This window comes from Penicillium vulpinum, assembly GCF_028829585.1.
Source record: "Penicillium vulpinum strain IBT 29486 chromosome Unknown utg000002l_segment0_segment0, whole genome shotgun sequence".
Classification (NCBI taxonomy): Eukaryota; Fungi; Ascomycota; class Eurotiomycetes; order Eurotiales; family Aspergillaceae; genus Penicillium; species Penicillium vulpinum.
In genome coordinates this window covers 4701600-4714879 of record NW_026643242.1, presented here as the reverse complement: position 1 = coordinate 4714879, position 13280 = coordinate 4701600, and the positions used below count along the sequence as shown (strand labels likewise).

Below are 13280 nucleotides of genomic sequence, written 5' to 3'. Positions count from 1 at the left end.
GAGATAGTAGACTGCAAACTTCAGTACCAGAGCTTAGAGCACTAACACAATATCAAATGGATTTTGACTTCTATAAATGAAGTTCGTGGTCTGCCCCTCTGTAGATTCGTGCGGGCAAGTTCTTTATTATCGCAAAAATTTCTACGATAAGGATGGTCACGTGAATGTATAGTTCTCTCCAATGCAGGCTGTTTACAGGACTAGAAATCTTGATCAAAGATGGAAAACCTGTCAATTAAAGTCTGGAGGAAACAGTGCAGGATATAATTGGTGTTTGAGGGTGAGCGAACGTGGCGAAGTTTCAAGGGAAATGGGATTAATATATATTACCACCACTAGTATAAGTAAAGATACTTTTCTTGAGAACAAATTAAACAAATTAGTGTAAGAATTTACAAGGGCAGGCAGCAGAGCCTCTAAGCCATTAAACACAAAATAGTTCTTAGGAGAGGTTCATTGCTTTCTGTCTAACTTCCGTCTCTCGCTCGAGATATACAAAGCTTCTTCCACCAATGGGGACTACGTCATAAAACTCTGGGTGATTTTATTGAGAAAGCCCTATGAGGGGATGCCATTGATTCAGAGGCTCTTGGGGTCTACTTTCGAGACAAGAGATTACGTCAGGCCGTAAGAAAAGCAATACGAAACCCGGAGCTATAGCACAGGACAAAAACACCAGATGGGTTGCTACCCTAGCCAGAGGTCGAATGGAGAATACAGATGGGAACTGTTGAAGCAAATCGAGACACTCATCGCAGTACTCAGTTTCACTAACATTGCATTGGATGACTCGAGTAACACTGCCAAGGAAGCTTTGAGCTGCACCATACCAAAGGTGGACTCGATCCTCTGTGTCCACGGATTTATGCTTGGAAAAGGCAATCTCAGCAAACCACTCAGAGAAGAGGCCGCGTAGACTATAAAAGATCCCAGCAAGCTGTTTCTCCCATAAGTTCGCAGCCATATTCTCCGGCAGAACAGCTTCCAATATATCACCCTGACGGCGTTCTAGAAACCGAGTCTTCAAAGTTTCGAATCCTCTCCTAACTCTGACGAAGATGTTCCGCCTCATAACCGTTAAATGGATTAGTTTCAACGGGCTCATCAGCAATATCACAATCCGATACACCGCCCTGAGCATTGACTGGCGGAGATAGGCACCCCCAGTCCCTAGGTTCTTGTCGTCAGAGTCTTTGTTGTACGATCCTTGCAATGCAATTTTTTGGGTTGAGATACGATGAAAGGTAAATGGATCAGAGAGATGAGAGAGTGAATTGTCAGAAAGAATCCTTAATTCCTGATTATGGAGGTCTGCTTGAATTGTTGGCTGATCTATGTGTAAATTGAATTCATCAGTGGAACTCACGTTGACTTTAACTCAATTAAGATGGATATCAGGCAAAATTAGCATGATTTTGTTAACTTCTGGGTGCAGATATGACACCAGTGCCTCCAGACATATATTGTTGTGCAAGATGACGGGAGAGAATTCAAGCGTCCATTTACCATGAAGTCCGCCGTAGAAAGATCATATGTCTTCCTATAATCATGTAAGTAAAGCTCTATCGACGGAGCAAAAATTGACCTTTCTAGCCTTTCCACCTAAGCAAGATTGGAAGATTATCAACTTACCTAACGCAACACGCCGCAGCTCCCCAGATGCAATCATCCTGCTCGTCATTCCCAGTAAGCCTGGGGCTCCAAGATCATCTCTTGACATCCAGTTGCCGCTTGTAATATGGTTCTCCACCATACACAGCAACGGGCGTTGGGGGTACACAGATATAATTCTGTGGTTATGGGGGTATATCTGTCATGATAGTGAGAACCAAAAACTGGGCATTCCTTGCTAGTTAGAATGAATGAGATTTGCGCAAATTGACCCCTGACTCCGCAGGACGAAAGAAACGATCACTTCAGGTCACTCGCTGGATCGCGAAACTCATCTTCCAAGGCACTCCAATCCCCATAGGAAATTTCGTTGTGTACTATGCGTACCAACTTCAATGCGCCTATTTCTCACTCCTTATAGGTTCTGGGTACTTTGGGTATGGGGAAATCGGCTTTTGAGTTTTGGAGGTCTTGGGGGCTTCGAAGGGTGTTGAGTTGACATGGATAAAAAAATCCTTTTTTGCTTGAGAGTTTTATGGCAATGTGATATGAGAACCTTGCAGGTTTTAACTTCACCGCCTATTGTCGTATAACAACTCCAGAATCTACCTTGTGAATAAGTCTCAGAGGAATACGTCTCCAATCCGTCGCTTTTTCTGGTTGGCCAGAAATAGGGAGAAGATGTAGATGAATTCTAGCGCGAGAGAGTACTGCATAGAAATAATGTGTTAGTCAGCTAGTTTTCTGGGCAAAATGGAAGAGATATTCTTACTGTTGAGACGGTCCGACAGCTTCATGTTCACGAGATCTTCGTTTAGCAATGATTTCTGTTGTGATCCGCCCGAGACAAGAACTACACGGCAATAGTCAAACGGACCATTTCCATTGGCGCAAGTATCACATTCACTCTCTGACAGGAGCCTGGGTGCCACACAACTGGCCGATCACAGAACGAAGGGCGGGCCCTGCTGGCATCGAGGAGCCCAGAGCGCCAATTGACAGAGGTATGGGCCGGCAATATCCGGGCACACAAGTCATCGGTGCCAGTACGGTTCATATTCACAAGATACGGGAAGCCGTTCATGTCCATATTGGTGTGGGTTGCTACATACAAGTTAGCTCGGAAGAGAACAAAGAAAAAAACCCCGCTCACAGTCAAGGACTTAGGCGGCCCTGTAAGCCATGAAGTCCGCAGCGTACCGCATGGACATGGCCGGACCCGCGTCAGCACCAGCGGGGACCACAGGAGGAGGAACAACCATATGTAACAACAGGAAGAACACCACCAGCACCACCGGCGGGACCCGGGGGCGCACCAGCACCAAGGGCACCAAGGGCTATGGCTCGTGGTGCGGCCCTGCTGGAATCGGCGGAAGTCACAGAAACACTGGGCGCCACTATTTGGAAGCCGCTTTCTCGAACAAACCCTTAAGCCCATTCGTTGCCGTTCTATCTTCCTCAAGAAGATCTGCCTTTTAGACAAAAAAACTGTTTATGGCAGAATTTTGATCTTTCCCACACAGAGTCAAGGCAGCTCTTGTGGCTGCACATTTTCTGATCAGCATCTGGTTCTAGAAAATAAGACCTCCAACATTCGTTGAATCTGAATCTTCCATTGCAGGATGCGCATCGCATTTTGAACCCAATATTCTGGTTTATACGCTCTTTGTGGAGAATATATGTCTTAAAGTAAATTTTGCGCTATTTGGGCACACCTGCGCACCAAGCACTAATCCATTAACAGCCCTTGCCGGCCCTAGACCATTAGGCCGAGCAGCTAAATCGCGGGAATTAGCAATGGAGCATGCATGACACAACAATAGCTTTATGTCTTACCTTCTGTGAGCTTTTTTTTTTTGCTTTCTGGACAGACTTTCCAGGCACGCAACTACCGATTCCGTGGTTGATTCGACATCCTCGACTTTGTTCAAGATTTTTGGACAACCGGGGAGGTCCGCATTTTCTCGAAGGCCGGTACTTCGAAAGCTCTACTTCTCCAAGGACCTTCAGTATTGTCTGGTATGCCAAAGTCATTTAACGACCGAGTTTTAGAATCGGAGCTTTCAATGGTCAACGATTGATCATCGTGATGATTTTGCATGCCGTGTTAGGTCGTGGTCAGAATGGGTGGTGCGACCACCTCGCCGAAGTGAAAGCCTTGATAGGCCAAATCATTGTGTTTAGTCTCCTTATCAAGGAGCCACAAGTAGTGTCAGAAGTTTGATCCGGCGAGAACGAAGTAGTCAGCGTAGACGGGAATGGAGGTTAGTCTAAATGCCCATAGGACGACAGTAGCACCCATTGTCCACCGATCTGGGTAAATTTCTCCATTATTGTCGAAGTCTGCGGGCCATTTTGCATTCCATTGGCGGTTCGGCGCATTATTTTATGCGATGATCAGAAAAACGATAGGACCCTCAGTATTGTCTGATGGGTGAAATACATATATGGTGCAATCGGATTTTTCATTGGCCACCTGTCTTAGGTGAGCTGGGAATCGGAATTGCTGAGATTCCCAAAAAAAAAAACACGCAGAAGAAATTTCATGTCAAAGCTTGTGTATTAGTCTCTTCATATCAGCCTCGTACTCCCTCAGACTCCGAGCCATACCCGAGAAAAGCACAGAGTCGATTTCATTTTGATTTCATTCACGAGCGAGGTGATGGCCAGCTCGAGTTGCTTTGGGTAATCGAACAAACCAAAGGCAACTCGAAATTCATAGCAGTACCGGAAGCAACCCGACTTCCGTATCAGTCTCCACCTGTCAATTGCAACTAATGAGGGATGTATGTTGTGTGCACAGCGGGGGCTGGGAGACTGTATATGGGGATGCGATAAAAATGAGTATTGAGCAATCCTGTAAATCGCTCATGATGCGAGGTCTCCAGACTCTTTCCTATTTGCCACTTCCAGATTGCTCGGCCAAGTCGTCCTCCGGACCTTTCTGTTGTACAAAAGCGCACCAGCGATTGGGGGGAGGTGGGTGTTCTTTTGATTCACGGTGTGTCCATCCTATAAGTCGTTCGTCGCATTTTGGGTAGATTTTGGCACTCAAACGCAACCTGTTCTAGTGTTGAATCCGGGATCCAACAAGTTTCTTCGCCGTCTTGACCCGACAAGTGGCTCTGATCATAAGGTCGCGTTGTGGATCAAAAGATCCTGATAGAATTTCCAAGTTGTGTTTTCAATCGCGCTCGAGGGATTCTGCTTCTTTTCCTCATCAAATTTGTTGTTCATCGTATCTTCCCTTCACAGTGAAAATGCACTGAATCGGGCAAGAGCGCAATAATATCGATCATGGTATTCAATTGCATTTGACTTGGTCGACACCAATTCTGGGTGGAGGATTGAGAAAAGGTGTCCAAGAATCGATGCGCTGACAGAGCGCTGTTGGGTACACGAGGTATGCTTTAGGCATATCGAAGTCGTGTTGAGGGTCATTTATCCACAATAGTTCATGGGTCATCGGTCGAGTATGGTTCCCCTTTCACCTATGCTATCTCCATTTCTTGGAAGCAGGTTTTGCTCCAATAAGCTCCGATAAACTATAAATATGAAAGCGTCAACACAAACGGGACTTGGAGTCGGAGGATTTGTTGAGCTATAGTCAACAGGTTGTTGTACCCAGGCCTCGAAGCCTTTGGCGATTTTCTTCTTGCTTTTTGGCCATCTTTTACTCAAGCGACCTTGCCAGAGATCAACAACATTTCGCCGCAAGTTTGTTCTGTCTGAGCTATCCCGACTTCGAACTTCCAGCACCACGATAGGCCTTGCAGTGTAGCCAGAAGGGGATCTGCTCAGACCTCAGCCCTATTCTGTGCCCAGCACAGGAATTTCTCAGGGGTTGCAGGTAGAGGATCTCCTGCTGAGAGGTGGGGAAAATATAAGATATGATTCGAGGCGCGTCGAAAAGACATGCGCTTCAATGCACGTGGTTGCGGAGGTGATGGTGTTTTGGAAAGGTTTATAAGGGAAGGTACCTAAAAATATAGAAATATAGGGCAGGAGCGACTTTCAATGAATAACAAAGAGTGTCTTCCTGGATTAGACACTGTAATGAAATGCTATAAAAATAAATGTATAAAGCTATGGGACACTCGGGATTTTTTTTTTTTTTGACACTGTGCAATGCAGATATCCAGAACTCTGTCTGTTCATCCTTTACATCACCTATTGAATGGTTAGCAACATTTCACCAAATCAGCAAGAAATCTAGAAATACCGAGCAATTATCATCGATAACAATAGTCCGATGTTCACCAGGAGCAGCCATATCATCGAGTCCAACCCCAAGGCTGCCATGTCGGCCTCTCAAGCTACCAGCCAGGCGCTCAAGCATACTCCGCTTTATTACAAGTCAGTAAAGATATCTAGGTAACGATCAAGGGTAAGATAATGTACAGTGATGTGTGCCTCGTTCATGCCACCACGACGCTCAACATCGTTTTGGCTCATGATGCGATAGCTTTCATGAACTCGCTTCCGGCTCTCGAGACCCCCGATCTTGGACATAGTTCGTCCAAAAGTGTTGGATGGGTTGTCGGGGTCGAGGATGTTCACACCATTACGGGCATCCTCTTGAGCATTTTGGTCTGGCGAAAAGATTTTGATGGTGTTATCGATTCCCGAAGCGGCGATCATTGGTTCATAGGGGTGGCCTAATTCGTAATGTTAGCTTTTTGTCTTTCTAACCAATGAAAGAAATTACCTTGAACAACATTGACAACCTCACTATCACCTTCTAGGATGTTGGCCAGATTCGACGTCTTGCGGTCCCAGATAAATATATGACCAGAATCACAGCCGCTGACCACGTATTCATCATTCAGTCCGAAATAGTTAACATCCTTGACGGTCTTGACATTGCAGTGGCCGCGATAGCTTCGCATATGATGTACACGCGGAGCATGGCACTCGAGATTATCATGCTGTGCCTTTCGCATGGCATATCGCCGGGTCACAGTGTTATCGGAATCAGACCCTTCCTCATCTTCATCTAAAGATGAATCTATGAGCCAGCCATCATGATCTTCATCGTCGGATGACTCGTCTGCCTGGCTGCCATCGCTGTCATCCTCGCCTGTACTAACGTCGCCAATGTCCGATAACGTTGCATCTCCTTGGGAGCTTTCAGGACGGGGACCATCCCGCCTGGAAACAGAACCACTAGCCCTAGCGAGTTCAATGCGTTGAATTCGCTCTTCCTCCACACTGGGATCGATATCATCTTGGTTCCTCTCTTCCTCCGACTCGCTGTCAGATTCGTCCGCTGTGTTGTGAAGTCCGCCGAAAGAATTGTTGGCAAAGGTGTAATTTACCCCATTGCCTGCCTCCATCAAGATTCCTCTGCCCACTCGCAAAATCCAGAATCTCCTCGCAGAGGCCCGGTCCAGAGATCGGATTTGTGACGCGGAATTAGAGACACGGCGCCCGTCGAACCTAGCAGCTGAGTCCCCGAGATCTTCAAGGGGCAATTTGACAGCATTTCCAAATGCAGTCACGGCAGCTCGTTGAGTTTGGAACAAGATGCGCGTACTGTCATGCTCGAATCTGTTGGCATCCACATTCACAATCGGCGTGTCACGCGCCAATTCCATAATATACGGTACTAGGATGGATTCAATGGCATCTTCTTCGCATTCATCTGGGATTGGGAATCGGCTATGTAATCGTCGAGGGGCATTGCGACGTTGAAATCCCTCTAGCAGACGCTGCCTGCCGCCCTGCAGCCAGAGAAGAATCGCTCGGAGGAATTCATACCCAAACAGAGCTGCTGGGTCAATGGGGTCATCTTCGCCCGGCGCAGGCTTAATCATATCGAAGTTTGATTCTTCCGGTTCCTGTGCTTGATCTGCCAACGCACGAGCAAGCGTGCCAGCAGCTTGGACAAATCTCCACGAGGATTGCCGATTGCGACGAAGTGATTGCTGGAAATTAACAGTTTCCGGTGATGGGTTCATGGGATAACTCCATTCGCGCATGACAGTGCCCATTTCTGGAAGAAGAGTAGACGCAATTTCCAGGGCAGATTCAAAGGATCTAGAGTACGATTCGGGTCCCACGTCGTCAGACGCCGTGGCCTCCCGAACTGTCGTTTCTAGAGAGAACAGAGTCTTCCGAAGTTTTACCAATCCTTTTGCGATCTGCATGCTCAATCGCTGGGCATCATTCAGCATAGAATACCGAGCATGCTCGAGCAAACTCTCGGGGGTGGTATCTAGGACACTATCTGAAAATGTGGGGAACGGAACATCTTCTGCCTCGCCGTTCTCATATCGGATCCCAAAAGTATCTGTCTCTGCCGACCGACGACGGGACTGGTGTCTGTCACCGCTTTCCTGTGACGAAGGTGTCTCGGGCTTCTTGCGCTTCCGGCTCCGTGAACTGCGGCGAGCCTGTCTATTCTTGCCCTTGAGTGTGGATTTATTTCCTGCCTGAGCCTCTCGGGCGTCTGGGCTGCGGATCAAATCGAAGCTGTAGATGTGATCTCCAGACCAACTAACAACTATCTCATTGGCGTTTGCATCACTGATTTTACAAGCAGTGATGTGTCCGTCATCAATATATTTCACCTTGCCGCCTGGTGCAAACCTTCTCACGCACCGTGTCGCCTTGCTCATCTCCTCATCACGGGAACTACCAGAGACTGGTGTAGCCCCGCCCCTTGTCGTGGAGGTGTCCTGGCTAAGCATCCGCCTGTCATGCAAAAAGCAGTGGATGTGCGCACCACCCAAGGCAATATAATGCGGCTGGCTTGGCGAGCAAGAAATTGTATTGAGATCCAAGCTGTATGGCTTGTAGGAGATTAGAGGGGGTGGAACGTTAGAGTCATCATGGTTTAGCCCCTGTGCCATCCAGCCCTGACCACCCCGTGGCGAAGGGTATGCGCTAGACGGTAGCCGCAGATCCCACTGGCGGACTTCACCATCCTCAGAGCAAGTGAGGAAGAGAAACGGGGACGATTCGGTAACAATGCGTTTTACGCGATCAGAGTGGCTTCGATATACTCTAGCGTTCGTATTGCCGTCACTCAGATACCGCGCGCCATTGAAGAATTCATTGAAGCGTCGGCTTCGAGTAGAGGCCGCAAATGCAGAGGTGGTAGAATCATTTCTGCTCCCAGTTGAGTATTCAATATCAAAGACGCGGACCTGCGAGTCGCCGCCGCATGTAATCACGGTCCCATCATTCGAGTGTGGCATAAACTTGACAGCAAAGATATTTGCTTTGTGGCCGGTGAAAACGGTGGTGTTGAGCGCGAATGGAGCATTGGAGGAGTCTGGTTGGTAGGAGTAGATATTGAGGTGCTTATCATCGGAGCCTGACGCCAAAAGACGCCCTGACTTCGACCAACTGAGAGACCATTAGCATGATAAGCCAAAAAAAAAAAGGCGGAAGGATTGGCCAGTTGCTAAAACCAAGCACTTGAGCTTAGGTAGAAGCTATAAACATACCTAAGAGCATTGACACACCCAGTATGTCCACCGAGTTCATTCACAATGTCGAAATCATTGATCCATTCCTTGGACCCGTAAATTCCCCGGAGCCCAGCATACCGCAACTGTTCCCCGCATTCCCGGCGCCAAAGGCGATCGTAGATGGAGTCCTTCATGATCACTGGATCAGATGGGCGAGAAAGGTGAAATTCTTCGTCAGGTATGATCGGCGATCATCTCGAAAGGTACTGAGCAAATGGGTGGATACTGTCTCTTTGCGGATGACTCTCGTTATCTGGAAGGTGCCGTAGATGACGTCAAGAAGAGAGCTGACAGATAGCTTTTACATCACCCAAGGTGAAGCAACTCATTGAAGTTGTATGTGCAAGAGAGAAGTGAGAATGGAGTGAGAAAGGCAGAAATAAATGCATGAGGGGAAAACGAACGTCTTCGCGGTATCTAGATCACCCCGGAATTCTTCAGGTTTTGAAGTGCCCACATGAGCCCGCATGACGCCTGCTGACTCATCAAGTTACCTCAGGTCAGGTACCATCAACGCTATAGACAGCGCAAGATACTTGGGGCGAAGTACTAACACTCTCGTCCCTTGTATCCATGGATGGATCCATTCACATTCCTCAGGTGATTTTCTTTTCTACTTTGTACATAGATGCACCTGCATGTACATATGGTTGGAATTTAACTATGGATATTCATATACTCAGGTTGACCACAAAGATGGATAAACAACAGACTAGCTTCTCCATGCCCCGATTCGGGGAGCCCTCGTGTCCCTCACAGAGCCTGCTAGCTGTGTCGCAAGAAGGCTCACGGCATCTCTTTCTGCACGCACCACTTCTTTCTCCAATGTTTGCATGGCACGAATCTCCTGCATCATAAGCTGTACCAATTCAGCCAGGTTCCTGGCCACTCTGACAAGAGCAGACTGTTCTAGACGCCCCATATGCCCCATCTCTCCGAAGCCCAGGATATCAAGGACTTGCAATTGGCGTGCACCGAGTTCCAGCCTCACATTTAAATTATCCAATGCTTCTTTCCAGCTTCGTGCCAGGGGATCAATAAAGGCGCCAACATCAACACCCCCCGGTCCACGGTGATGGTGAATAAGCTCCACTTGGTTCAGCCAGTCTTCAAAGGTCTTCACAGCCTGTGAGTACTGTGAACCCCGATTTCCAGCAATCATGTCCGAGACATCTTGTAGAACCTGTGATAAAAGTTGAACCTGCTCAGAGAAGTCATACGGGACATGATGTTCACGGCAATTAGAAAGCCAAAGCTCTAGGGCCTGCAAATTCAGGTGGCACTGCCGCTGTGTCTCATCCGCCAGGACCAAGCGATATTGACCAGTGACACCGTCATACTTTTTGCGCAGACGTGACTCGGCATCAGACTTCCATTCAGCATGGCTTTGCAGTGATTTGGAATGGAAAAGACTGAGCTGAAGAAGTTCCGTTTGTAGTGCTGCGATATCTGGCCACGATGAAGGGATCAGCAGATTCCCAGGCTGAGGCTCGGCTCCAGGGGTAGGCGTTGGAGGTTTGGAGAATTTCTTTGGGGACGACGGCCGTTGGTACGTTGAGAGTGTTCGCGCACGTTGGCCGATTACTGGGGTTGTTTCGGCCTGTTTTGTATTCTGTGCCAGCTGACTCCTGTGCCGCACATGGACTTTGGTTGCTGCGGGTGGTCCCTTGCTGGTGCTGACGGGTTGCCTCAAAGAGGCGGACCGTGTGGGGCGTGGTGGGGGTAGCATCTCTGTTTTCTTGGGTGAAGGGGGCCTTCTGACTGTAGGAGGCTGGACTGGGGATCGCCTTCCTGGCGCAGTACGGGGTGAGGGCGGTACGAATGATGGCGCTGAGCTCTTTGACGAAGGGACTGTGATCTTCGCCGAAGGCATCTTCAACGCACCAGGTCGCATGATGCTTTGACGACGGCTGAGTGCTACCCCGGCCTTCATTGCTGTAGAGTTTGCCGGTGTTTGCTTTTTGGCTGGCGATATTTCTCGTTGTCTAGTTGGTGACGGGTTCCCGCATGGTGTCGGATTGCTGCTAGGTGGCTGAATGCGCCCATGTCCTATTCCACGACCATTGCTTTGACCAGAAGTACTACGCTGTGGAAGTAAGGTTCTTCCTCGTGTAGCGAGTCCATTGTCTTGCAGAGGCACACCCTCGACCGGCGAGGGATTTGAAGGCGGGCAGGTCGTATTATTCGTCTCTCGGGCAGAGTCTTTGTTCGGGCTGGTCGTGGCAGGTAATGGCGTTGAAGGTTTCGTGGTAGGTCGTGCTATATTGGAAGGCTTTTAGCAATTAGCATGATTTCTGTATGTGGTTGTTCACATCGCAATGGTAACACAGGCATGCGACAGCTGTGGGGAGCTTGGCAGATAATAAACAAACGGTGGACTGACTTGTTTACGGGGGTCGCGCAGCGAAGCCGAACGCGTTGGAATGGGCATGATCGTACAAGGTCATCAGATGGGAATCGGCATCATGCATTAAGTTCAAGAAATGGGCGCTTTGTTGTTGGCGCTTTGTTTTGTTGTTAACGGAAAGTCGGGGAGGTGTGTGATCTTCCCCAGGGTTACCCACTCTTGACCATTCCTCTCTTTTTCAAACTTCGCCGTCCGGCCTGCTTCTTCCATAGTAAAAATGCAGATAGAATCAATGAAATCATTTGAAGTAAATTAATACAAATCATATTTTTTTTAAAAAATAAAGCCACTAAAAAAAACTGGTGATAAACACACTACACTACCGAACCAGTGCATATCTGCTTCCATCAAATCAGCATAGATGTATACATCCTTTACCACTTCGGATGCTGTCGGGTTTACTCCTATATTACGGAAGGGAAACCTGTTTGGAAAATACTCAAAAAAATAAAATACAATGGGCTTATATTCATGGACATTTTGTTTATTTGTTATGTAATAATTGAAAATGAATAAAACCCATCTCTCCAGGTCGATGAGTATGCCTATTTTAGACAGCCTTTGTCACTTTCCCACCGCTTGTCCTTTAGATCCTCAAGTTCATCCATGCCTATCGAATCCTTGATATCCTAGAATCGGTGTTCTTGAACGGTGCGTTCGAGCCACGCAATGAAGTCTCCATCATCGGTCCTCGGATCAATTGAATCCCAGCTGTTCACTTCTGTGGTTTACCAGGATCCTGAGTCGATTTCAGAATTGGCATGGTGCATGACTCGAGTGCCCAAGGTAAATTGACCGAGATGCATGTTGACTAGAATGATGTCTGTATTGGACCGCAGCAACATCGATGCTAGGTCGACTCTCAATAATCTCCTGGTCAGGCCAATGAATGAGCTCGTCGGGTTCTGACCACAATCTAAATAGGTCGGTACTGGATCTTGTTGCAATTATGCTATCGGTATCAACTTAAGCACTGGATTCGGTCTCCATCCTCACATCGATGTTCTCGACGCCAGTTGCCTGACCGACGCACTCTGTCAGAATATAGCCCGATCAAGATAATCTCAATGGCATCCGCAGGACCATGAGCGGGAGAATCCCACAAGTCTGCCAGATCGTCAGAACTCACCTACGAGCCACGAGTCATGGTCTTCACATTCAAGCCGACCAAATCGACGTCCGCGTAGCTATGACACCAGTGTCCATATTTGCGCTCATTATACGGAGTATGTATTCAACCTTTAGGCCCGGCACACTGGGTAGGAACCTATTGAATAGCTGCTATCCTTCGCTGTTAGCTAGGATCGCATCCCTTTTCCTTTGTATCTTTCTATGTTCTTTGGAAAGCCGCGATAGGCTTTAGGTAAACGAACTAATAATCCTAGGCATCGTTGTTAGTTCGAAAGCCGGGGTATTTCACACGGAGGAGCAAGCCACTTGCTCTAATGAATGACACTCTAATGGTATAACCCTATGGAACATGACTTGATGTCTGACTGGGGTGGGTCAGGCCACAGCCGCTGGTGATGTTGGTGGATGGGTTTGGGTTACTCATGTACAGTGGCTCCTGTCTGTGAGAGATAAGTTCACAAGTCCTAACAATAGGGTGAGCTAACAACTGGGTTTGAATGTATCTAAGGTCAAGGGAAATTTATTTTTTAATCTGTCGTATTCGCAATCAAACGCTGTGTACTACTCCAACGTTATATATGGAAAAAGGCGTTCTACAATCTATGCAATCTTGTCCACCCCATCAAAATCAACATATCCTCTTTGCTATATTA

At 47.7% G+C, this 13280-nt stretch overlaps 5 protein-coding genes across 5 annotated transcripts; 2 read left to right on the top strand and 3 right to left on the bottom strand.

Annotated features, from left to right (window-relative positions):
• Nucleotides 1-679: 679 nt before the first annotated feature.
• N7479_004793 (uncharacterized protein) lies at nt 680-916 on the top strand (the record flags this gene model as incomplete). Its single annotated transcript, XM_057252490.1, has 1 exon — nt 680-916. The coding sequence occupies one exon, from the start codon at nt 680-682 to the stop codon at nt 914-916; it is 237 nt and encodes a 78-aa protein (XP_057111815.1).
• Nucleotides 917-2464: 1548 nt separating this feature from the next.
• On the bottom strand, nt 2465-2701 carry N7479_004792 (uncharacterized protein; the record flags this gene model as incomplete). The annotated part of the gene is made up of 1 exon (XM_057252489.1): nt 2465-2701. The coding sequence occupies one exon, from the start codon at nt 2699-2701 to the stop codon at nt 2465-2467; it is 237 nt and encodes a 78-aa protein (XP_057111814.1).
• A 92-nt stretch (nt 2702-2793) lies between these two features.
• Nucleotides 2794-3090, top strand: N7479_004791 (uncharacterized protein; the record flags this gene model as incomplete). The annotated part of the gene is made up of 1 exon (XM_057252488.1): nt 2794-3090. The coding sequence occupies one exon, from the start codon at nt 2794-2796 to the stop codon at nt 3088-3090; it is 297 nt and encodes a 98-aa protein (XP_057111813.1).
• Nucleotides 3091-5772: 2682 nt separating this feature from the next.
• N7479_004790 (WD repeat-containing protein) lies at nt 5773-9223 on the bottom strand (the record flags this gene model as incomplete). The annotated part of the gene is made up of 5 exons (XM_057252487.1): nt 5773-5781; nt 5834-5956; nt 6013-6269; nt 6320-8964; nt 9066-9223. 5 exons carry the CDS (start codon nt 9221-9223, stop codon nt 5773-5775), a joined length of 3192 nt encoding a protein of 1063 aa, XP_057111812.1.
• A 578-nt stretch (nt 9224-9801) lies between these two features.
• Nucleotides 9802-11520, bottom strand: N7479_004789 (uncharacterized protein; the record flags this gene model as incomplete). The annotated part of the gene is made up of 2 exons (XM_057252486.1): nt 9802-11361; nt 11473-11520. 2 exons carry the CDS (start codon nt 11518-11520, stop codon nt 9802-9804), a joined length of 1608 nt encoding a protein of 535 aa, XP_057111811.1.
• Between the last annotated feature and the right edge of the window lie 1760 nt (nt 11521-13280).